General features: G+C 39.3%; 1 protein-coding gene across 1 annotated transcript in view; it reads right to left on the bottom strand.

The window, feature by feature from the left end:
- Nucleotides 1-27,445, bottom strand: part of MACROD2 (mono-ADP ribosylhydrolase 2) — a 2,293,708-nt gene that overhangs the window by 704,906 nt on the left and 1,561,357 nt on the right. The window contains exon 7 of the mRNA XM_052650651.1: nt 15,731-15,761. Coding sequence (XP_052506611.1) covers nt 15,731-15,761 — 31 coding nt within the window. The remainder of the gene's footprint in view (nt 1-15,730; nt 15,762-27,445) is intronic.

Below are 27,445 nucleotides of genomic sequence, written 5' to 3'. Positions count from 1 at the left end.
AGTATAGATACTCTTCTAGAGTCTAGGTGATAGAAATGAATAACACTCAAAGCTCCTATCCTTGAGGAACTCAGACTCTAGTGGGAGAATAATACTTATAACAATAATAAAATTACTATTAAAGAATAAAAATAATACTAATTGAAAAAAACATTTATCTTTATGTCAATTCAATCTTTGCAGACCCCATGGACTGTGGCCTGCCAGACTCTTTTGTCCATGGAATTATCCCAGCAAGAATGCTGGAGTGGATTGCCATTACCTCCTCCAGGGAATCTTCCTGATCCATCTCTTGCATTGACAGGTGGATTCTTTACCAAGGAACCATCTGGGAAACCCATTATCTTTATGTATCTGGTACCATTTTAATGTATTATCTCAGTCAGTTCTGTTGCTCAGTTGTGTCCGACTCTTTATGACCCCATGGACTGCAGCACACCAGGCTGCTTCCCTGTCCATCACCAACACCCAGAGCTTGCTCAAACTCATGACCATTGAGTTGATGATGCCATTCAACCATCTCATCCTCTGTCATTCCCTTCTCCTCCTGCCTTCAATCTTTCCCAGCATAAGGGTCTTTTCCAAGAGTCAGTTCTTTGCAACAGGTAGCCAAAGTGTTGGAATTTCAGCTTCAGCATCAGTGATCTCCTTCAGGATGGACTGGTTTGATCTCGCAGTTCAAGGAACTCTCAGAGTCTTCTCCAACACCACAGTTCAAAAGCATCAATCCTTTGGTACTCAGCTTTCTTTATGGTCAAACTCTCACATCCATACATCTAATTTAATTCTTCCCAGGAGTCACAGTGGTAAAGAATCCACCTGCCAATGCAGGAGACACGGGGTCAATCCCTGGGTTGAGAGGATCCTCTGGAGCAGGAAATGGCAACCTGCTCCAGTATTCTTGCCTGAAGAATTCCATGGACAGAGGAGCTGGCAGGCTACAGTCTATGGGGTTGCAAAAAGCAGGGCATGACTGAGCGACTGAACACAACAATTTAATCTTAGAACAACCCCATGTTATTGGCATTGTTATTCCCATTTGACAACTGAAGTTACTGAAACCCAGAGAGAGTAATTTGCCTGGACACACGGTTATGACAGACTCAGAATTTTAACCTAGGCCTATGTGATCCTGAAACCTGGATCCACAGCCACTTTGATATATGCCCTCCTACTCCAGATCCGTTTGTACTCTCAGTGAGCTCCGAGGCAGAGATAATTCAAAGAATGATCACACACGGTGATGCAGACCATGCTCCAAGAAATGTTTATCATCCTCCAGGCAGCAGGACACCAGAATCATGATAAAAGGTAGCCATGAAGGGGCTTGAGAAAAAGTGGGCAGCCAAAGAATTAAGTGTTTCAGGATGATTAAAAATACTAGATGATTAAAAATAAACTCAAAATATATAAAAGACCTAAATGTATAATGTCAGATATTATAAAACTAGAGGAAAATATAGGCAGAATATTCTTTGACATAAGTCGCAGAAATATTATTTTGGATCTCTCCCCTAAAGCAAAGGAAACAAGCAAAAATAAACAAATGGGACTTAAGTAAATGTAAAAAGCCTCTTCACAGAAAATGAAATCATTGACAAAACAAAAAGACAACCTACTGAATTGGAGAAAACATTTGCAAATGACATTCCTGATATGAGGTTAACATCCAATGTACATAAACAGCCATTTTCCCAAAGAGGAAATGCAGATAGCCAATAGGCACATGAAAAGATGCACAACACAAGTAGTGCTCAGAGAAATGTAGATCAAAGCCACAGCGATATAACACTTCACACCTGTCAGCATGGCTATCAAAAACTAAAAGCAGAACTACCATGTGAGGTAGCAATTCTACTCCTGGGTATATATCTGAAAAAACCCAAAAACATTAATTTGAAAAGACACAGGCATCCCAGTGCTCATAGCATTATGTACAACTGCAAGATACGGAAGCAATCTAAGTCTCCTTCAACAGATGAATAGATAAAGAGGATGTCACACACACACACACAATGGAAATTTTGGCATTTGCAGCAACCTAAATTGACTTGGAGGGCATTTGCTAAGTGAAATTAGTCAAGCAGAGAAAGGCAGATACTGTATGATATCACTTATATGTGGAATCGAGATGAATAAAAAATAGTGAACAGGACGGAAAAGAAGCAGACGCACATATTTAGAGAAAACTAGTGGTTACCAGTGAAAGTGAAAGTTTCACTTTTTACTTTCATGCATTGGAGAAGGAAATGGCAACCCACTCCAGCGTTCTTGCCTGGAGAATCCCAGGGATGGGGAAGCCTGGTAGGCTGCCATCTATGGGGTCACACAGTTAGACACGACTGAAGCACTTAGCAGCAGCAGCAGCAGCACTGTTTACCAGTGAGGAGAGGAAAGTGGGTAGCAGGGAATAGGGGTTATTAGGATATGATACCATGTGCGATCAATGCAAAGAAATAGAGGAAAACAACAGAATGGGAAAGACTAGAGATTTCTTCAAGAAAATTAGAGATACCAAGGGAACATTTCATGCAAAGATGAGCTCGATAAAGGACAGAAATGGTATGGACCTAATAGAAGCAGAAGATATTAAGAAGAGGTGGCAAGAATACACAGAAGAACTTACAAAAAAGATCTTCACGACTAATATAGTCATGATAGTGTGATCACTCATCTAGAGCCAGACATCCTGGAATGTAAAGTCAAGTGGGCCTTAGAAAGCATCACTACAAACAAAGCTAGTGGAGGTGATGGCATTCCAGCTGAGCTATTTCAAATCTTGAAAGATGATACAGTGAAAGTGCTGCACTCAATATGCCAGCAAATTTGGAAAACTCAGCACTGGCCACAGGACTGGAAAAGGTCAGTTTTCACTCCAATCCCAAAGAAAGGCAATGCCAAAGAATGCTCAAACTACTGAACAATTGCACTCATCTCACATGCTAGTAAAGTAATGCTCAAAATTCTCTAAGCCAGGCTTCAGCAATATGTGAACCGTGAACTTCCAGATGTTCAAGCTGGTTTAGAAAAGGCAGAGGAACCAGAGATCAAATTGCCAACATCCGCTGGATCATGGAAAAAGCAAGAGAGTTCCAGAGAAACATCTATTTCTGCTTTATTGACTATGCCAAAGCCTTTGATTGTGTGGATCACAACAAACTGTGGAAAATTCTTCAAGAGATGGGAATACCAGACCACCTGACCTGCCTCTTGAGAAACCTATATGCAGGTCAAGAAGCAACAGTTAGAACTGGACATGGAACAACAGACTGGTGCCAAATAGGAAAAGGAGTACGTCAAGGCTGTATATTGTCACCCTGCTTATTTAACTTCTATGCAGAGTACATCATAAGAAACGCTGGACTGGAAGAAACACAAGCTGGAATCAAGATTGCCAGGAGAAATATCAATAACCTCAGATATGCAGATGACACCACCCTTATGGCAGAAAGTGAAGAGGAACTAAAAAGCCTCTTGATGAAAGTGAAAGAGGAGAGTGAAAAAGTTGGCTTAAAGCTCAACATTCAGAAAACAAAGATCATGGCATCTGGTCCCATCACTTCATGGGAAATAGATGGGGAAACAGTGTCAGACTTTATTTTTTTGGGCTCCAAAGTCACTGCAGATGGTGACTGCAGCCATGAAATTAAAAGACATTTACTCCTTGGAAGGAAAGTTATGACCAACCTAGATAGCATATTCAAAAGCAGAGACATTACTTTGCCACCAAAGTCTGTCTAGTCAAGGCTATGGTTTTTCCAGTGGTCACGTATGGATGTGAGAGTTGGACTGTGATGAAAGCTGAGCACTGAAGAATTGATGCATTTGAACTGTGATATTGGAGAAGACTCTTGAGAGTCCCTTGGACTGCAAGGAGATCCAACCAGTCCATTCTAAAGGAGATCAGTCCTGGGTGTTCTTTGGAAGAAATGATGCTGAAGCTGAAACTCCAGTACTTTGGCCACCTCACGCGAAGAGCTGACTCATTGGAAAAGACTCTGATGCTGGGAGGAATTGGGGGCAGGAGGAGAAGGGGATGATAGAGGATGAGATGGCTGGATGGCATCACTGACTCTATGGACATGAGTCTGAGTGAACTCCAGGAGTTGGTGATGGACAGGGAGGTCTGGCATGCTGCGATTCATGGGGTCGCAGAGTTGGACACGACTGAGCAACTGAACTAACTAACTAACCATGTGAGTGAAACTTTTGAAAATTATAAAGCACTGCAGAATTTAAAGAATCTCTTATTCAATTAGAAATGAACAAAAACTAGATAACACCACTATATACGTTATAATTTATACATTTAGATATATAATTATACTTAAGTAATTGCCTATAAGCATTGCTCATGATAGTCAAAAAGTAATACCAAATACATATGTCTATGAACTGACAAATGGATAAACAAAATGGGGTACATTCATATAACAGAATATTAACAAAAAGGAATAAATTACTGAAGCATGCTACAACATGGATGGAGTTTGAAAGCATTATGCTAGAAGGTAGTCACAAAAGATCACATATTTTATGATTTCATTTAGGAAATATATCCAGAACAAGTAAATCTATAGATACCAAGAGTAGATTATTATTTGCCTAAAGTTGGGGAAGAGGGGCTATGGAATAACATCTTATATGGAGTCTCTTCAGGGGATGTTGAACATTTATAAAAATCAGATGACGATGGTTACATAGCCTGTGAATCTACTAAAATCATCTTGAAAGGAAGGGTTTTATATCATGTAAACTATATTTTAATAGAAATGCTTAAAATGAACTGCAAATAAAAGATTGGGCTCTGTTATTATTAACTGACTCTTCTGTTAGCCTCTCAGAAGTCTAAGTGAAATCACTCCTTTCAATACGTAAGAAAATAGAAATGAGGGTGTGATCGATCTCAATGACTACTGAATTCAGAGTCTGGTTTCCTAACATTGGATTTCCCATTATACATTCATTCATTCATTCATTCATGTATAATGCCATTCTTTTCTCTAAATTTATTTATTTTTAATTGAAGGATAATTGCTTTACAGAATTTTATTGTTTTTTGTCAAACCTCAACATGAATCAGCCATAGGTACATATATATCCCCTCCCTTTTGAACCTCCCTCCCAGCTCCCTCCCCATCTCACCCCTCTGGATTGATACAGAGCCCCTGTTTGAGTTTCCAGAGCCTACAGCAAATTCCCATTGGCTATCTGTTTTACATATGGTAATGCAAGTTTCCATGTTACTCTCTCCATACATCTCACCCTCTCCTCCCCTCTCCCCATGTCCATAAGTCTATTCTCTATGTCTCTTTCTCCATTGCTGTCCTGCAAATAAACTCTTCAGTACCATTTTTCTAGATTCCATATATATACATTAGTATACAATATTTATCTTTCTCTTTCTGACTTACTTCACTCTGTACAATAGCCTCTAGGTTCATCCACCTCATTAGGTTTACAACAAAACTGAGAGGAAAGTAGAGAGATTTCTCAGATACTCCTCCCTAGCCCCAGACATGCGGGGCCTTCCCCACTGTCAACATCAGATGCTAGAGTGATACATTTGTTACAAAAGATGAACTTACAGTGACATATCATAATTACTCAAAGTCCATAGTTTACCTTAGGGTCCCCTCTTCACATTTTTACATTCTGCAGGTTTGGACTAGAGTGTAATGACATACAAGAATCACTGCAGTATCAACAAGTATTTTCACTGCCCTAAAAATCCTCTGTGCTCTGCCTATTTATCTCTCTTGCAACTAAAATCCTGGTAAACATTGATCTTTTTTTACTATATCTGTAGTTATCTACTTTTCTAGACAGTGGTATAGTTGGAATCATATAGTATGATTCCAATATGAGGCCAGAAGACCAGCTTCTTCACTTAGTAATACAAATTTGAAATTTTCCTGTGTTCTTCCATGGTTTGATTGCTCATTTCTTTTAGCAAATACTATTACACTTTTTAGTGAATAATAGTTTTCTGTCTTAATCTGCTACAGTTTATTTACCTATTCACTGACAGAACGGCATTTTGACTGCTTCCAAATTTTGGCAATTATGAACAAAGCTGCTCTAAACAGGTGTGCATGTTTTAGTGTGGATAGAAATTTTCATCACCTTTGCATAAATACCAAGGAGCACAACTGCTGGATCACATGGTAAGACTATATTTAAAAAAGAAACTATAGTAAGAAACCTTACAAGAAACTATAGAATTATCTTCCAACCTGGCTATACCATTTTGCATGCCCATCAGCAATGAGAGTTTCTATTGCTCCACACCCTCACCAGCATTTGATGTCGTCAATGTTCCAGATTTGGGCCATTTTAATAGGAGTGTGGTAGTATTTCAGGGTTATTTTAATTTGCAATTCCCTGATGACATATGATTCAGAATATATTTCCATATGCTTATTTGCCATCTGTGTATCTTCTTTTATGAAAAGTCTATTAAGGTTTTTGTCCTACTTTTTCATTGGGTTGTTCATTTTTATTGTTGAGTTTTAAAAATACTTTGTATATTTTGAATAACAATCCATTTTAAAATGCATCTTTTAGAAATATTTTCTCCCAGTCTGTGGCTTGTCTTTTAATTCTCTTGACTTTGCCATTCATAGAGCACATGTTTTCAATTTTAATTAAGTCCAAATTATGAAAATTTTCCTTCTGGATCATACCTTTGGTATAGTATTTATAAAGGCATCACCATACTCAAGGTTATCTAGGTTTTCATCTATATTGTCTTCTAGGACTTTTGTAGTTTTGCAATTTACATTTAGGCCTATGATTTATTTTGGGTTCATTTGGGAGAAGGGTGTAAGATCTGTGTCTAAATTATTATTATTTTTTTGTATGTGCATATCCAGTTTTTCAAGCAACATTTGACTACATTTACATGGGTCTGTCTCTAGGATCTCTATTCTATAGATCTATTTTTTCACCAATTCCACACTGTCTTGATTATTATAGCTTTAAATAATTCTTGAAGTTAGGTACTGTTAGTCCTTCAACTTTGCTCTTTTCCTTCAATACTGTGTTGGCTAGTATAGATCTTTTCCCTCTCCATATAAACTTTAGAATCAGCTTGCCAATATTTATAAAATAACCTTCTAGGATTTAAATTAGAATCACATTGAACATATACATCAAGTTGGGAAGAGCTGATGTCTTTGGAATATTGAATCTTCCTATCCATGAGCATGGGATATTTCTTTATGTATTTATTTGTATAAATTGAAGCATTTATACTAACCATTACTCTACAATCTTGCTATAATTGCCTATTAGTTCCAGGATGATTTTTTTTTTTTTTTTGGTCAGTTCTTTTTGATTTTCTACAAAGATGATCATGTTATTTCCAGATAAAGACAGCGTTATGTCTTCCTTCCCAATCTATATGCCTTTTATTTCCTCTTCATAGCAAGGACTTACATTATGATGCTAAAAAGAAGTGGTGAGAGGGAAAATCCTTGACTTGCACTTGATCTTAGTGAGAAAGCTTTGAGTTTCTCACCGTTAAGTATGGCATTAGCTATAGGTTTTTGTAGATAGTCTTTGTCAAGTTGTGTAAGTTAGCTACTAGCCCTAGTAGTTTACTAAGGGTTTTTTTTTTTTTAATCATAAATGTGTGTTGGATCTTGTCAAAAGCTATTTCTGAACTTACTGATAATTACATGCTGTTTCTTTCATAGTCTGGTGATGTAATAGATTAACTTCATTTAACCAGGCTTGCACATCTAAGTCCCACTTATCATGGAATCTAATTCTTTTTTTAAATTTGATTTGCTAATATTTTTGAGGATCTAATTAATTTGTAGTTGTTAATTAAGAAAATATTTATTAAGAACCACTCTACATCCAGCTCTGGAAGCATAGAACTTAGAGCCCAGTTGCATAAGCTGTCTCAACAGAATAAAAGTCTTGAGTAAATAGAAAATTAGTTTTATCAACAATTTAGTTGCTTAGAGAGATTCTGGAAATGTTTAGGTGAATCTACATTCATTTAATGGGCTTCCCTGGTGGCTCAGAGGTTAAACTGCCTCCAATGCAGGAGACCCAGGTTCGATCCCTGGGTCGGGAAGATCCGCTGAAGAAGGAAATGGTAACCCACTCCAGTATTCTTGCCTGGAAAATCCCATGGACGGAGAAGCCTCATTTTGAAATAAATTCTGGGTGACAAATAGACAACATATAAGGTAATTTCATGTTGATTTTATTAATTTCAATTTAATTTTCAATCACTTGCAGGAAACTCTCCCTATTGACCATAGCTGAAAAGAGAGACGAGGTATTAAAAAAAACAGATTTTTTTCAGTTCTTAAGAGTCTAAGGAAACTTACTTTGCTAAGGAGGTTTAGATTCATATTCATATTATCATTCTCTCTCTGTCTCTTTCTTTCTGTCTGTCCTTCTTCCTCTCTCAACATCTGTCTGTTGGGTATATTTCCACCCTACTATGATCGGACTCTTCTCTAAAGTCACATTTCTCTAGAGTTTTTTGGTACACAAGATGCTGATCTATATCTGCTCAGGATCTCTGATATGTTTATAGATGCATATAGCCTCATTCCTCCAAGGGTTTCTATGGAAATGGGCAAGAATTAGGAATGTAAAGAATGATGCATTTATTCATTCTCAATATATTGATTTTAGTTTCCACTGATATGTCTGTAAATTTTGGAAGAAGTACAGTACAAAAAACACAACTGATGTAAGATCTAAAGGTCTAAATATACTGGCTGACAACTAATAATAAGTCACTGTACTGATGCCTTAGGAATTCCATACTTTCAAATTTTTCAGGATTTGGGATTATAAACGCATCTTAATAAAGTAGACACTATCAAAACCGTTAACTATTCTTACCAAATAGAGACTATAAACATTCAAATATTTACTGATTCTGAGTAGAATCAAACCACTCCGTAACTAATTTACCTGAGTGACCTGTCTGATTTAATTTGGTCTTCTTCCCCCCTTGAGTGATAATATCCCGAAGGCCATTATGATTTAATGCTTTCTTCTTGCTACATGAAAAAATTGTAGTCAGACACATGGAATTCAAGTTATACTAATTTCCAGTCTCTTTTGCAGTTAGGTTGGTCACGAGACCAATTTCTCTCCAATAAAAGAAAGATAGAAGTGAAAAGTGCTACTGTGAATCCAGGGACTGTAGAATAGGGTGCGTGCCCATCCTACTTGTTTATTTTCCTAGAACCAAGAAAGATAACTACCCGAGAACAATGCCTAATGAAAGGCAGAACAGCTACTTAATACCATAACAGATTAATGGCACCTTGAATGATAGCGTGGAACAAATCCTCCCTAACCAGAATGCTCTCTTAGGAATTATTAGCATAGAAATAAATCAGCATCTATATATACTAAGACACTCTATTTTGGATTCTCATTGTTACAGAAGCTTAGCTTTACCCTAACTAATATGGTCTCATTCAGATGCATCTCAGGATGATTTTTAAAAATAGAAACATTGACTAAAAAGGATTTGACATGAAAATCATTGTCCTAAAGAGCTAAATATACTTGACTTCTCTAAGAGCTGTCAGAATTATTTTTGAATTCTGTTCTAAAGAGAGCTGAGCTATGTTTATTTAAAGTCACTCTTTAGATACAAGTATGTATAAGGAGCAAATAAAAAGGAGTGTCATTCAGACTGGATGAGAATAATGAGCAAGCACATGGAAATTATTCTACTGATCAAATGGAAAATGCGACCCATTCTTAGGAAATTCTTCAGGGAGAGCATCTTATTAGTGCTCCCATTTTTAACATGGCTGAAAGGTATCCCCAGGGTTCCTACTAAATGGATAGACTTTGTAATGTACTGAAGTGGTTTCCCTATTTCCTTAAAAGGCTTACTGTTTTATTACTTCTATAAGAAAAGCCATTTTTAACATGTAACATAATAATAAATGGCAGCTTCTAAGGATGAGGTGGCTTGGAATTCATTTCTGCTTTCTAGTCCTGAGACAAAATTTTACCTTGACATAGTTGCAAGGGGGTAGATAGTCAGACCTCAGGAACAATAATAAAGTTGTAATTTTTATTACTTTTTGAAACACTTAATCATTTAATTAAGTCCTAAAATTGTTCAATTTGAACAGAACACCAGGGAGAATGACACTGGTTTCCTCAGTACCACAAAGCTAAGTTTCCAGGATTTTCATTTCTTTCGGTAGATCCCCTGAGGGAATCCTGCCCGTGGGTCTCACTGTTATTTTTAGGTATATTTTGGCATATTTTGTTGCTGGATGATTGAAACTATTTTTCAGAGCAAAAGTAGAAGCTTTGGTTTCTTTGTTTATGTCTTTTATTATTATTATTAAAGACTCCACAGTATGAGAGAGTAAAAGAGGAGTTTGTACCACATTTTGTGGGATGAATGTATAAATGTGTACATGTTTGAGTGAATTTTCTAGAACTGTCTATTCAGATGATAAGGCCTCAGAGGATTAGAAACAATTTAATAGGGATAATTGAGTTATCTGTTAAACTTCCTCCAGTGCTTCCTAAGGATCAGTTCATGAAATATTATTCAAATGTGATAGAATTAAGATGAGCGCAGCCCCAGCACTGCATTTTCCCGAAGGGAAGCAAGTTACCCTGACTCCAATGTTACTTTGCTTTGAGGGCCAGCAATTAACTCAAGGATTACCAAGAACAGTAACACTTCCTAGAGTGGGAATGATGTGTCCAGGACAAAAAAAACACAGGATGTCATAGAGGGCAATTTATGAGAGAGAGTAAGAGTCACCATTAGCCCACCTGAAAGAAAGTTTTCAAAGCAAATGGAAATATCAAAGGGAAAAGAAGAAAGCCAGAGGAAGGAGGGGAGCTGTCAGGGGGATGAAAGGGAGGGACACACATTTTTGTCAATTTTGCTCTGGTTTCCAAATGTATTACATAAGATAAGTCTTCCCGCAAGCCCCGAATTGTCCAGGCATGGTTGTCACACCCTCTGAAATCTGTCAGCATTTAGAGCTGACAGAGGGCATGCCCTTTAGCATTGCCTTTGGAGAATGCCCTGGTTTCTTTCCAAGTCATGTCTGTGAATGTAGACAGATGTAGTGATAAAAAATATTTGCCAAGTAGATATAAGGTTAGTGAAACGTCATGTGGATCTCCTTTTTTACCACTTAAAAGCAGAAGAGCAAACTCGAATGCAAATGAGGGATTCAATTAGCAAGTTGAGTTCTGGCAGCATGTCATGGAAAGCAGAGGGAGACCAGGTGATTTGATAGAAACAGACCTTCCATGTTGATAACAGAAGTCGTATGAATAAATATGGGAGCTGCTTTCACTAAATTATGCTGCGCTTAAAGTTTTTCACCAGATTTCCAGCCAATAACTCAATGTCTGAAATTCCTTCCTTTCTAAAAACACCATCTTGTACCTGGAAAGGAAGATTCAAGTCTTGTGTTTTTTGTTTTTTGTTTTTTTTCTCCACAGAGAATATTTTCTCAATTACTCAAAGGATATACTGTTCCACCTGGACTTCATTTCTGTTAACTATATTGACTCTCATAAAATGGATAAAAATTATTTTCGCTGCCCACTTCTCAGTAAAAATTCCATTGCTATGGATCACGTCTAGCCTCTTGTGTTAAACTTATTAGCACCAGAGTATCCAAGTTGGGCTCAAAGGGCAGAAGGCATGCACAGGATCTGAAATGTCCATCAGGGAAGCTCAATCTATCCCTCTGAGACAGGCTTAGTGGCCAAATCAAACCTTTAACTAGGATCTGGGAGTTTAGAGCCCCTGGAAGCCTCATCTGGATCTGTTTTTCCAAAACTAACACAAGTCTTGTTCAGTGTTTTACCAAATGTGGCTTTTCATCCTGAGTGTAAGCAGGTGGTCTGGTGCCCTGTGGAACCAGGCTGGAAGCATTATATGGGGGGCAGCAATGGCACTGGCTGAAAATCAAAGTGGAAAAGTCTAGCTCCTCATCCAGGGAAACTTCAAAGTAAGCAGGGCCTGCTCCCATTAGGTTTTTCTCTTAAATCAGGTTCAATCGCATGGTAGAGAGTTGTCAGTCTGTGTCTTGCAAACAGAGGCAGCTGGTTTCATCTCCAAAAGGTTGGGGATTGAGGACAGGGTAAAAGAGGAAAGGTTTCTGCCGGGGTCTCCAGCAGTTCAAAGCCTGGATCCTCCAGACATGCTTTGAATGTGGAGATTATGTCTAGGTTTCCACAAACTGGGGATGCTTACTGTTGAAATTGCCCTGTATGAGATCACCTGGGCAATTAAATAACTCAAACCCTTCCAAAGAAGGCTCTACCATAGTTAGTAATTTTGTTCTAATAGAAGAATTAGAGTTACATTGAGTTTGGGGGCCATAAACCTAAAAGTGAAGGTTAATCCAAAGCAAACGGGTGTCTGAGAAATTACCATGGGGTGGTGGGCTGGGACTAGGGCATGTTGGGAAAAGTCAGGATGGGGTCTAAGAGCAGTGAGTACCTCCCTGAGATACCATCATTTGATGGGCCATGATAAACAGCAAAGATTTTTTTGCTGTTGTTGTTTTTACATGAAATAGAGTGCTATATTTGTCTTGGTTTTCTTTCCTTTAAAAATAAAATTATTGGAGTACAGTTGATTTACAGTTTTGTGTTAGTTTCAGGTGTACCAGTAAAGTGAATCAGTTATATAAATACAACCCCCTCCAAAAAAACCACAATTTTTTTTTTTTGAGGGGGTTGTATTTGTGTATATACACACACAGATTGCTTGGTTTCTAACTAAACAAGTTGTTGAGCTTTCATTTTTCCTTGTGAAGATGGACACTGCTATGCCTAAAGATATCATTCCCAGTTTGAGAATGCTTTTTAAGCAAATTTATTTCTCTTAAAATAGAGATGTTTGTCCACTTAAGAAAATACCAACTAGGTAGTTTCTCTACTTGTTATTTTGACAATCAATAATTCTGCTTCTAGTATCATTGGTTAGTCATCAATTAGAGTTATAAACATCATTGTCATAATTGAGTAGCAGTATTTCCTGAGCTTCTCCAGGAGATACCATGCTAGATACTAGACATGTGTAGAATATGTACAAGTGAATCCCTGCTCACGAGAAAGCTCCAGATAGGCTACAAACATAGAGTAGATTTTTAAAAATCTATGGAACAATATGAACTGGCAATTATTAATTGTCCAGATTACAATTGCTGAAAAGTTTCAAAGATGTAATGTCCATCAAGAGTCGGAATATTCAAGGAAGACATCTCATAGATCAAGCTTCAACCTATACAAGTGTGTGCGGTGTGTTTTTGTTTTTTTTTTTTTGTTTTACTTTTAATTTTCTTTTTCTTTTTAGCTGTGGATCACTTTCTTCAAATAAAGTATTCTTTCAAATGCCAATAAGTAAAGGTAAAAGTAAAATTGATCTAGATAATGGAGGAGCCAGAACTAAGTTCTGAAAAAGAGCAAGAAAACCACTGATCCATAAACTATGAGTACTTAGGAGAAAATCAAGGACTGATTAGAAAGCTACAGTTTCACAAGGGACACATGACATAATTTCCAAGTTTACAAAATGCTAAATGGTTCAGAAAGTAAAGAGACCTGGAGTAATCTACATGTTACTAAAGATCTCATGAAGCTGAAAGTAAGTCTGGGTCTAAAGCTCAAGTGCAACTAATGAAAGCCAACACGGCATCCAACTTGCAGGTTTCAGCTTCACTTTGAAATTTACTCCAACACTAGACAGGAAAAGAGATGAGTAGCCAGGACTTGAAAATCACTTTCTTTGACCTGGCGCTGTGAAAACTGAGCTCCTGTGGTGCAGCCTCTAAGCCAGCAACTGTGACTCCCTCTCAGTGCCCTTCTCAAGTCTTCAGCATTCCCTGCCACCAACATAGGGCAGCACTGATCTAGTTACTATACCCTGAGCCACGTTGCTCTAGGGAGAGAAATCCCTGTCCTTCAGGGATCACAGTTCATCAAGGGCCACGTTAACTTTGGTTCTGTTTTTACCGCCCTTTCTCGAGCCTTTCCTTTTAGTGTTCATGCTCATCTTCCTTTACTTTTCTGTTTCTTTCCCCACCACCTCCCCCCTTTTTAGTGTATTAGCTGTTAAATTCAGCTTCCAAAGGTCTTTGAACACTACCATCAGATTCTCAGAGGTAAAACAGACGTCGACAATATGACATACTATTGTCTGGGGCCTTGGGGTTTTTGTTTGTTTGTTTGTTTGTTTGTTTGTTTGGTCAAGGAAAATCAAGACCATCATGTGAGAATATCCTCAAAATCAGAATCATTTCTGTGGTGGAGTCTGATTTGCCTTTAGACAAGGTGACATGAAGATCTGGGTAAAATGTTGCATGTAATGCTTCTTTTAAGCAAATATATCAGTGAGTTATAACTGGGCACCTGTGAAGCAGAAAGAGTGGCACTGATTGGGTGATGGTGCAGATGGTCCAGGCTTAGCTCACCAGCCCAGTGTCCGTTGTATTTCCCCAAAGATAGGCTGTAGTGGAATCCAGAGCAGGGGGGTTGGGGGGTGGGGGTGGAGAGGGGGGAGAAGCATGCCTTCGATTTTTAAATAATGTCACCAATTTTCCCATTTAATTTAATTTAGGCCTATATTTTCCACTTTATTTTCACTGAAACCTTAAAAACAAACAAACAAACAATAAAACACCTTGAGGACTTCCCTAGTGGTCCAGCGGTTAAGAATCTGCCTTGCATTGCAGAGAATGTGAGTTCAGTCCCTGGCTGAGGAACTGAGATTCCACATGCTGCAGGGCATCTGAGCCCAAGTGCTACAACTAGGGAGACCATGTGCCTCAAAGATCCTATATGATGCAACTAAAACCGGATGCAGCCAAATACATATTAAAAAATACCACCTTAAGAGGAAGAAGTCTCCTGCCTTTGACAACACTTTAGCTATCCTTTCCCTGTAGTAACAAATTTAAAATAGTACTTTACATCTGCATGTATTTTATTTTTCACTTAAAAGTCTCCACGTGAGAAGCTTGAGCTCAGAAAAGTCATAATCTTATTTGCTTGACCAGAAAACTCTAAAATGACAAACTCTGTTTTACCTGAATATTGTGAAATGGATTCATTAATGAGCTGAGGAAAAAAGTATATGGGAATGCCATTGTAGGTGAAAGAATTTTAGGCTGATGCAAACAAGAGGTTATAAAAAAAATTTTGCTTCCACTCTAAGTAAAGCAGCTGCTACTTAAAACAATCTATTGACAACAGAAAAATAAAATCTTCCTCTAATCAAAAATGTGTGTTTCTATTACCAATCACATCTTTTAAATTAAATATATAGATATATGCATGTGTGTGCATTTTAATGCTTCTATAATTTTGCAATTCACAACAAAAAATGGTAGTGTTAGATTTTATATGTATTATGACTCATCTAACAGAAAAAATATGACTTAATTAACGAAAACACTATTAGAGGTCAGATCATAGGAGAGTAAACATTTTTACATAACAAAAGACATTAAGCCACAGTGCACCTAATTATTGCACCTGGTATGCAATACAACTAAATTCAGTAACACCCAAAATATCCAAATAGCCTCTTTAGATTCCTCAAAGAAGTTTGACCTCCGTTTGAGTCTCTTTAAATAACAGCAAACTGCATCCACCAGAGAACCTCTGATGTTTCCTGTTAACCTTGACTTTAACAACAAAATAAAGAAATGTAAACATTACCAAAACATAGGTCACTTACCATAAATGCCTGTTGAGATACAGGGAAATGCCTGTGAATAAACCACAAAAAACAGAATAAATTTTAAAGGCCCAGCTCTTCCCAAACCCAACAACATCTATTTCAACATCTATTTTGCTTGATAATGGGATGCCCTCTACTTACATACTCTGAGCTCTGAACTCTACTCAGGTGAAGTAAGAGACATTGTGGAAATGGTATATTTGATTAAATTTTCTTTACCAGCAATTATTCCAGCTCACAAGAGCCAAGGGTCAAATTACCAAGAATCTTGGGAACCAGTTGTTAAACATAGTTACAAGGAATTACATCACATAAGCCTACAATGAACTAAGTCATATCGAAAAGAAACAATCATTCATCTTCAAGTCCTAAGTATTTGCCACATTTTACTATTACCTTCGCTATTGAGATGACCGTGTCTATTATATGTGTCTGGTGGAAATACAGTATACCGGCATGGTATGCTACTGGGCATTCTCTCCCAGCTCTGTATTAAGTGCCATCGTGTTGGTGGCATAAATTCTGAAAATACCAATCAACATTCATTTGTGTCAACTGAAACCACATGCTGGCTATGGAAATAAAATTTTGATAAAATTTAACAGAAGGATTCTGTAAGAATCAATTGGATATACAGAATTTCTAATAAAGGGCATCGCATATTCTATTCTATTCAAGAAGGAACATTTAGAACCTTACATGAACAACTGACTGTTTCACAATTGGTAAAGGAGTACGGCAAGGCTGTATGTTGTCATCCTGTTCATTTAACTTACATGAAGAGGACATCATGTGAAATGCAGGGCTGGATGAATCACAGCTGGAATCAAGATTGCCGGGAGAAATACCAACAACCTCAGATAAGCAGAGACATCACTTTGCTGACAACGGTTCCTGTAGCCATGGTTTTTCCAGTAGTTATGTAAAATGTGAGAGTGGGATCATAGGAAGGTTGAGTTTCTAAGAATTGATGCTTTTGAAATGTGGTGCTGGAGAAGACTCTTGAGAGCTCCTTGGACTGGAAGGATATCAAACCAGTCAATGCTAAAGGAAATCAACCCTGAATATTCACAGGATGGACAGATGCTGAAGCTGAAGCTACAATAGTTTGACCACCTGACGTAAAGAGCTAACTCATTGGAAAAGACCCTGATAATGGCAAAGATTGAAGGCAGGAGGAGAAGAGGGCAGCAGAAGATGAGATTGTTAGACAGCATCTCTGACTCAACAAACATGAACTTGAGTGAACTCTGGCAGAGGTGGCAAGAATACACGGAAGAACTGTACAAAAAAGATCTTCACGACCCAGATAATCGTGATGGTATGATCACTCATCTAGAGCCAGACATTCTGGAATGTGAAGTCACATGGGCCTTAGGAGGCATAACTATGAACAAAGCTAGTGGAGGTGATGGAATTCCAGTTGAGCTATTTCAAATCCTGAAAGATGATGCAGTGAAAGTGCTGCACTCAATATGCTAGCAAATTTGGAAAACTCAGAAGTGGCCACAGGACTGGAAAAGGTCAGTTTTCATTCCAATCCCAAAGAAAGGCAATGCCAAAGAATGCCCATACTACTGAACAATTGCACTCATCTCACATGCTAGTAAGGTAATACTCAAAATTGTCCAAGCCAGGCTTCAGCAATACATGAACCGTGAACTTCCTGATGTTCAAGCTGGTTTTAGAAAAGGCAGAGGAACCAGAGATCAAATTGCCAAATCGGCTGGATCATCAAAAAACCAAGAAAGTTCCAGAAAAAAAATCTATTTCTGCTTTATTGACTATGCCAAATACTTTGACTGTGTGGATCCCAAGAAACTATGGAAAATTCTGAATGAGATGGGAATACCAGACCACCTGACCTGCCTCTTGGGAAATCTGTATGCAGGTCAGGAAGCAACAGTTAGAACTGGACATGGAACAACAGACTGGTGCCAAATAGGAAAACGAGTACTTCAAGGCCGTATATTGTCACCCTGCTTATTTAACTTCTATGCAGAGTACATCATGAGAAACACTGGACTGGAAGAAACACTAGCTGGAATCAAGATTTCTGGTAGAAATATCAATAACCTCAGATATGAAGATGACACCACCCTTATGGCAGAAAGTGAAGAGGAACTCAAAAGCCTCTTGATGAAAGTGAACCAGGAGAGTGAAGAAGTTGGCTTAAAGCTCAACATTCAGAAAACGAAGATCATGGCATCTGGTCCCATCACTTCATGGGAAATAGATGGGGAAACAATGGAAACAGTGTCAGACTTTATTTTTGGGGGCTCCAAAATCACTGCAGATGATGACTGCAGCCATGAAATTAAAAGATGTTTACCCCTGGAAGAAAAGTTATGACCAACCTAGATAGCATATTCAAAAGCAGAGACATTACTTTGCTGACTAAGGTCCGTATAGTCAAGGCTATGGTTTTTCCAGTGGTCATGTATGGATGTGAGAGGTGGACTGTGAAGAAGGCTGAGTGCTGAAGAATTGATGCTTTTGAACTGTGGTGTTGGAGAAGACTCTTGAGAGTCCCTTGGACTGCAAGGAGATCCAACCAGTCCATTCTGAAGGAGATCAGCCTTGGGATTTCTTTGGAAGGAATGATGCTAAAGCTGAAACTCCAGTACTTTGGCCACCTCATGTGAAGAGTTGACTCATTGGAAAAGACTCTGATGCTGGGAGGGATTGGGGGCAGGAGGAGAAGGGGACGACTGAGGATGAGATGGCTGGATGGTATCACTGACTCGATGGACGTGAGCCTGAGTGAATTCTGGGAGTTGGTGATGGACAGGGAGGCCTGGCATTCTGCGATTCATGGGGTCGCAAAGAGTCAGACACGACTTAGTAAGTGAACTGAACTGGCAGATCATGAAGGACAGGGAAGCCTGGCGTGCTGTAGTTCATACGGTTGCAAAGAGTGGGGCACAGCTTAGCAACTGAACAGCATATTCTATTCTTATATTTAAGTTGTGTGCTATACATTCTTTGTATCAGTAAAACTTAAAAATAAAGTTACAGAAGAAACGTTAAATTTTTGGACTTCCCAGGTGGTGCTAGTGGTAAGAAACCTGCTTGCCAATGCAGGAGATGTAAAAGCCTAGGGAGGAAGAAGATCCCCTGGAGGAGGCCATGGCAACCCACTCCAGTATACTTGACTGGAGAATCCTCATGGACAGAGGAGCCTGGCTGCAGTCAGTAAGATCACAAGAATCGGACATGATGAAAGTGACTTAGCACACACACTAATTTTTTGAGTCATTTTTTAAAACAATTGCTGGCAAACCACTGATTATACCAGACACTATGGATTGAATGCTCGTGTCCACCCAAATGTAGAAGCTGAAACTCTAACGTGATGGTATTTGGAGGTGGAACCTTGGGAGTTAATTAGGTCATGACAGTTGAGCCTCCATGATGGGATTAGAATTCTTAAAAGAAGAGGAATAGAACAAGCATGCTCTGCTTTCCACCAGGTGAAAATACAGTGAGAAGATGGCCATCTGCAAACTAGGGGGTGAACCTGCACCAAACACCATATCAGCTGGCATCCTGATCTTTGACTTCTCAGCTATGAGAAATGAACGCCTGTAGTTTAAGCCATCTAGTAATTTGTGGCTGCTGCTGCTGCTGCTAAGTTGCTTCAGTCGTGTCCGACTCTGTGTGATCCCATAGATGGCAGCCCACCAGGCTCCCCCATCCATGGGATTCTCCAGGCAAGAACATTGGAGTGGGGTGCCATTTCCTTCTCCAGTGCATGAAAGTGAAAAGTGAAAGTGAAGTCGCTTAGTCGTGCCCGACTCTTAGCGACCCCACGGACTGCAGCCCACCAGGATCCTCCGTCCATGGGATTTTCCAGGCAAGAGTACTGGAGCGGGGTGCCATTGCCTTCTCCAGTAGTTTGTTATAGCAGCCCAATAAAAGACATTGTACTTTATTTAGCAATATTTAGAGTTAGATTAAAAGAGTTAATGAATAAATGTAAAAAGAGTGAAGTCAAAATCGAGCTTTCTAATAACAGAAGGGGATCTGAGAATGGTGATGTTCTCCTGCCAATGTATCTATATGTAAATGTGCTCCAGTTGCTGTCATCTTTGTCTTTTCCCAGAAAAAATGCAGATTATAGCATTTACCATATAGAAGTGTGCTGCAGGAATTCATGACAGGATTGTTTAAAAAAGGACTGACGTTGCACTAGAAATTCAAAAAACTGCAGCCGCTGTTGAATATAATAACTAATATGATGGTTGAGCTCAATCATAATGAAATGTTTAAGCCTTTTTAATTTATGTCTTAGGGTTAAATGTGTATTGCATTTTATTTTCCCTAACATTTTATTTATTTTTAATATAAATTTACTTATTTTAATAGGAGGTTAATTACTTTACAATATTGTATTGGTTTTACCATACATCAACATGAATCTGCCACAGGTGTACACGTGTTCCCCATCATGAACCCCCTTCCCTCCTCCCTCCCCATACCATCCCTCTGGGTCGTCCCAGTGCACCAGCCCCAAGCATCCAGTATCATGCATTGAACCTGGACTGGCGATTCGTTTCATATATGATATTATACATATTTTGATACCATTCTCCCAAATCATCCCACCCTCTCCCTCTCCCACAGAGTCCAAAAGACTGTTCTATAGATCTGTCTTTCACATACATCTTTTGCTGTCTCACATACAGGGTTATTGTTACCATCTTTCTAAATTTCATATATATGCATTAGTATACTCTATTGGCTTCCCTGGTGGCTCAGAGGTTAAAGCGTCTGCCTCCAATGCAAGAGACCCGGGTTCGATCCCTGGGTTGGGAAGATCCCCTGGAGAAAGAAATAGCAATCCACTCCAGTATTCTTGCCTGGAGAATCCCATGGACGGACAAGCCCTAGTAGGTTACAGTCCACGGGGTCGCAAAGAGTTGGACATGACTGAGTGACTTCACCTTATACTGTATTGGTGTTTTTCTTTCTGGCTTACTTCACTCTGTATAATCGGCTCCAGTTTCATCCACCTCATTAGAACTGATTCAAATGTATTCTTTTTAATGGCTGAGTAATACTCCATTGTGTATATGTACCACTGCTTTCTTATCCATTCATCTGCTGATGGACATCTAGGTTGCTTCCATGTCCTGGCCATTATAAACAGTGCTGCGATGAACATTGGGGTACATGTGTCTCTTTCAATTCTGGTTTCCTCGGTGTGTATACCCAGCAGTGGGATTGCTGGGTCACAAGGCAGTTCTATTTCCAGTTTTTTAAGGAATCTCCACACTGTTCTCCATAGTGGCTGTACTAGTTTACATTCCCACCAACAGTTCAAGAGGGTTCCCTTTTCTCCACACCCTCTCCAGCATTTATTGCTTGTAGACTTTTGGATCACAGCCATTCTGACTGGTGTGTAATGGTACCTCATTGTGGTTTTGATTTGCATTTCTCTAATAATGAGTGATGTTGAGCATCTTTCCATGTGTTTGTTAGCCATCTGTATGTCTTCTTTGGAGAAACGTCTATTTAGTTCTTTGGCCCATTTTTTGATTGGGTCGTTTATTTTTCTGGAATTGAGCTGCAGGAGTTGCTTGTATATTTTTGAGATTAGTTCTTTGTCAGTTGCTTCATTTGCTATTATTTTCTCCCATTCAGAAGGCTGTCTTTTCACCTTGCTTATAGTTTCCTTTGTTGTGCAGAAGCTTTTAATGTTAATTAGGTCCCATTTGTTTATTTTTGCTTTTATTTCCAATATTCTGGGAGGTGGGTCAAAGAGGATCCTGCTGTGATGTATGTCGGAGAGTGTTTTGCCTATGTTCTCCTCTAGGAGTTTTATAATTTCTGGTCTTATGTTTAGATCTTTAATCCATTTTGAGTTTATTTTTGTGTACGGTGTTAGAAAGTGATCTAATTTCATTCTTTGACAAGTGGTTGACCAGTTTTCCCAGCAGCACTTGTTAAAGAGATTGTTTTTTCTCCATTGTATATTCTTGCCTCCTTTGTCAAAGATACGGTGTCCATAGGTGTGTGGATTTTTCTCTGGGCTTTCCATTTTGTTCCATTGATCTATATTTCTGTCTTTGTGCCAGTACCATACTGTCTTGATGACTGTGGCTTTGTAGTAGAGCCTGAAGTCAGGCAAGTTGATTCCTCCAGTTCCATTCTTGTTTCTCAAGATTGCTTTGGCTATTCGAGGTTTTTTGTATTTCCATACAAATTGTGAAATCATTTGTTCTAGTTCTGTGAAAAATACCGCTGGTAGCTTGATAGGGATTGCATTAAATCTGTAGATTGCTTTGGGTAGTATCCTCATTTTCACTATATTGATTCTTCTGATCCACGAACACGGTATATTCCTCCATCTATTAGTGTCCTCTGTGATTTCTTTCACCAGTGTTTTATAGTTTTATCTATACAGGTCTTTAGTTTCTTTAGGTAGATATATTCCTAAGTATTTTATTCTTTTCACAGTGGGGAATGGAATTGTTTCCTTAATTTCTCTTTCTATTTTCTCATTATTAGTGTATAGGAATTCAAAGGATTACTGTGTGTTGATTTTATATCTTGAAACTTTACTATATTCATTGATTAGCTCTAGTAATTTTCTGGTGGAGATCTTGAAAGAATGTATATTTCTTCCCTTTGCTTGATCTTCTATTTAAAGTCACAATTTACATGATTTGTTTTGGACACAGTAATATTAATAATTGACTCTATTGAGCTTAGTTATAGGTTTGTGAAACACTTTTCCCCTTTCATTTCACTAGTAAATGCTACTAGTTTCTAATGAAAAAATGGACAGTTTCTGGGATGGAGTAGAAGCTATTTTTTAAATAAACTGAATTAATTATTTGATTCCTTGAATTCTTGCTGCTGCTGCTGCTGCTAAGTTGCTTTAGTTGTTGAGGTGCCAGTAAATCTGAAGGATTTTCTTGAATTACTCAATCCATCCCATGACCCTCAACCATGAAAAGATAGGATGGAGCAAATTCTCCTGAAAATATTGTAGTTTTTTTTTTTTTTTTACAGGCATTCACCAGGTTTCTCCATAGGCATGTAAATCAACTGCATGATTACTATAAGTCATTTGTTGCTAATAGTAAGGACTTGACATTCAGGAATGGCCTGCTTAGAAGTACAAATTAGAAAATCAGAGAAGATTCAGAGTCATCCCTATCACTTTTGCCATGCCTACTCATGTTCCATTGTGCTTTTAAATGCGGTGGAGAGAGGTAAGTTTATAGCTGATGCCCCAGGTATTCCATGGAGACAAACTGAACACATAAACATTATCCATCTTGTGCTCCATGCAGACAAAGAGAAAAGTTTGAGAATGGTTGCATCAAGCCATCAAGCAGAAACTACTAGCTACTAGAATGGTTTCCACAAGCCAGTCTGCTAGAAATCCCAACTGGACACCCTTTCCATTCAACATGTCGGAGAGTTTAGTTAACTGCTTGGAGCATCTGTTTCCTCATCAGTAGATGGAAACTCAAAGTTCTCCTGAGGGTTTTGTGGAAGGATGAGGAGAAATGAAGAACACATAGCATTGTGTCTGATGAGGGGCACTATCTCAGATAATGCTGATTCTTCTGTTGGCCACTGTAATGACCACCAGGCTCTGCTTTAAGCAGGGAATCTATTGCCCTAGGGGCTTCCCTGGGGGCTCAGATGGTAAAGAATCCACCTGAAATACAGGAGACCCCGGTTCAGTCTCAGGATCAGAAAGATCCCTGGAGAAGAGAATGGCTACCCACTCCAGTACTCTTGCCTGGAGAATCCCATGGACAGAGGAGCCTGGAGGGCTACAGTCCACGGGTCGCAAAGAGTCAGACACGACTGAAATGATCGAGCATGCACACAGGCACTGTTGTGCTAGCGCAGGGCTTCCTGACCTTGGCACTGTTGATATCTGGGACCAGACAGTGCTTTGTTGCTTGGGGCTGCCTCGAGCATGGCGAGAAGCATAGCAGCTTCCCTGTGCTCTCCAGCCACTTGCTAGGAGAAGGCTCCCAGTCTTGACAATCAAAAACATTTCCAGGCATTGTCACATTTCTGCAGGGGGTGAAATCACCCCCGGCTGAGGACTACTGCCCTAGAATCTAGCACCTAGACCCCAGCAGGGCTATCTGCAGACAGCCTTCAACTGTCAACCTTTTCAAGGATGGTCTCAGGTGCAGAGACCCTCCTCACTGGGGCCATGCCCTGGCCCATAGTCAGTGCAGAGTATAATGGCCTTGGGTTCATCTTGGCTGAAGTTAGTGTAGGACCCTGCAACACCACAGCCACCACCAAGCCACACAGCAGCTCACCCCTTTCCCCCTGCCCCCTCTTGTTACTCCCCTCCCCTGTCTTCTCCAGGGGCTGATCCCCAGGCACAGCTCAGTAAACGTCCTGCACCCTGAACTCTGTCTCAGAGTGAGCCTCCGGGGGAACTGATCTGACTTCACTCCCTTCTGCTTCCCTCTTATGTCCAGTATTACCAGTCATTCTCCCACCAGATTCAGCAGAAGAGAGAGCACACCAGACCACTAATGGCAACTTTCATTTGCCTCACTCCCAGCTCTTTCTCAGAATCAATCACGCGACTTAATAATTGAGTCTGAATGTAACAGCTGTCTTGTCTGTTTTAACAAGCACAAATAGCTTCATCTGAAAATGACATTGTTGCCTTCAAAGTGAAGGTACACAGTTGTGTAATGGAGGATGGTGTTGATAATATTATTGTATTAAACACAAAGGCAATGATAAAGCAGAGATGGGATTGCAATATCATGGAAAAACTCATTGTATGTAAAGCGACTTTGCATACAATTCATCCATATAAATTTCCTAATTGATCACTTTTTATCACGCGAAAAAGAGAGGAACAGAGAAAGAAAAGAGGGAGCAAAGTGAGCTCAACTAAAGTGTTTCACAGGACATTTGTTCTTTGCCATACTAAATTTCTGACGGGGCCACCAGAAGTGAACAACATAGGATTTCTTTATTTCAAAGTTATATTTAATATAACCACCTCCCACAAAAATCCTCTCCTGTGGAAGAATGATAGATTGCATTATACCAAAACCCCAGCAGTTTAGCCTGGTTTATTTTAAAGTGCATGTAATTCTGCAGTCACCTGTAGAACTTGGGGAATTGACATCATCAGCCCACTTTGTAAGGCTCCAGACTCCCCTTCCAGCAGGCAAGCCCCAGGAGCAAGGACGTCTCCATGCTAATCACGGCCGAACCTACAGCAACCGGAAACTTCAGAGCACTTGACTGCCAGCCAGCATTTTTTTTTTTTTTTCTCCCAAATCAGCATGTACTTCCCTCTTGTGGGAAAAATATTCATTTGACTTGGAGAGTGAGAGAGGATTTTTCTTTTGTAAAATTATAGATTTCCACCTGGAAAATACTTCTTTAGCCCAGCACGTTGGTTTCAAGTATGTTTGTAGAAACACTAAAATCCTCAAGGCTGTAGACTATGCTTCCCATCCTCTTGAATGCCTGTTTCCACTTCTCCCATTTCTATCTCATTAACTTGAGGGCAAAGAAAGAAATACCCCTCAACTTTTGTTTTGACCCTAATGGTGCCTCAAACTCAATGCAGTGAGCCCTTAGCCAGCATTATAACCATCGCATGCTTTCCTTTGATCTTTGATTCATACAAAGTGGGAATTTCTTCCTCTCCTCCTTATCACTGCCATCTACCTGCTGCTTATACAGCAGCCTTGTGATCTAAGTAGGTCTGATTCCACCCTCAGTTCCACAGGAAGGTGATGACTGAAGAAGGTAAGTAGCATACACCTCCTTTAGTCACAAGGATGGAGAGATGGGGAGTTGTGACATCATTGAGCTGATGGTGTAAATTAACTGTAAATTAACTGTAAAGTGCTCTCAACCTCTGGAATCTTTCAGTTGCTTAGTCAACACTTTCCTCATCACTTTGTCAGTTTTAGTTAGATACTTCATTATTTGTAAGCAAAAGTGTGCTACCTAATACACCTTTCATTTAAATGTCTGTGATTATATATCACTGTTCACTGACTTGAGGAAGCTGTCAACTGTAAGAAACACCATTATGTTGTTGTACTTTGTGTGCCATGAAACAAGAATAAGCTCTGTAACAGTGAAAATACACTTTCCTACCACTTGGGATTTTTATTCTATACCTACTGAAATGACTATTTTGGATTTATTTAAACTGTTTCTTAAGTCATAACTTGCTCTATACCATAGATAAAAAGGAGAAAAACTGGTTACAATTTCCTCAAACTTTCCTCATGTGAAGAGTCCGGTACTTCTGAATGACTTTTCGAAACAGAATTCTAGACATGAGCTTCCCATAGTTTTATCCTTGTGCTCTCAACATGATATTGACTCAGGCCATCACAAGTGCTGACTCAGAACTTTCCTTCTAGGCCCATGACACCCTCTCTGAAACTTTGGAAGCTGGCTCCTTCTTTGTTCCTAAGAAACGTTTTCAGACAACATCAAAGACACATACCTCCTTAACTGGCCCCTAACTCGTTGGGCAGCTGAAGGTCAAGACTGTCGAGTCAATGCCTTGGGGAAGACGACAAGCATGTGCATATACAGCAACAAGACCTTACTGTAAGTAGGCTTGACTGTAAACAGCCCGGGCTATAAGAGGCATCCTACTTTCAAAGAAGTTAAAATATGAGAAAATGTGCATCAGTGAAACTTAGGGTACCACTCTTTGTCTTTAGATGTCTGGTTATCAGCCTAGTAGGTTGTACCAAAATCCTCTTAACCCCAGGATGAAGCATACTTGGGTATTTCTCAAACTGTGATATACCTCACTCTAGGAGTATGCAAGATATTTTGGTATACAGCAAACAGTCACTGTTCATTCCAATGTAATATCAGTATATTATTTTTATATGCCGCATTAAAGAGCCAAGAGTATACCCGTCAGGGCCTCAGTTTCTCTAATTATGAAAGGAGCAGAGTTGGACTAGATGGATCAGTTCAGTGATTACATTCTGGAATGCTATGAGACAGCCTCTTTTGCCTCTCTAAAGCTCAGGATAAAGGTGCTGGAGAGCCAGGCAATTTTACAGCATCCTGAATTCTTCAGTGTTTAAACATGGGAGGTGGTAACATAGCAACAACAGCTGTCATTCTTGAATTATAGCAGTCTGCTCCTTATCTGTGGTTAAGCTTTTCTCAGTTTCAGTGACCCCTGGTCAACTGCAGTCTGAAATTATTAACTGGAAAATTCCTGAAGTAAACAATGCACAAATTTTAAATTGTGCTGCATTCTGAGCAGCGTGGTGAAAGCTAGCGCTGCCTCACTCCATCCTGCCTGGGGCGTGAATCCTCCAAGTATCCTACCTGCCGGTCACTCAGTAACCGCCTCAGTCATCAGCGAGGCTGTCGCAGTACTGCTGTGTCGTGGTGCTTGTGTTCAAGTAACACTTCCTTGTCTTAATGACGGTCCCAAAGCCCAAAGGCAGTGGTGTTGGCAATTTGGATATGCCAAAGAGAGGCAGTGCTTTCCTTAGGTGAGAAGTGAAAATTCTCGGCTCAAAAAAGAAAGGAAAAACAAACAAACAAACAAATCTGTGCTACTCTTGCCGTCACACCTCAAACTGCAAAAGTTACAGCCATCGTGTGTGATAAGTGCTTAGAGAACACGGAAAAGGCACCAAATTTGTACAATAAGACTTTTTGAGAAAGAGAGAGACTGTATTCAAATAACTTTTATTACAG

The sequence above is a fragment of the Budorcas taxicolor genome, chromosome 13 (assembly GCF_023091745.1).
Source record: "Budorcas taxicolor isolate Tak-1 chromosome 13, Takin1.1, whole genome shotgun sequence".
NCBI lineage: Eukaryota > Metazoa > Chordata > Mammalia > Artiodactyla > Bovidae > Budorcas > Budorcas taxicolor.
This window is presented reverse-complemented; position numbering and strand designations above follow the sequence as displayed.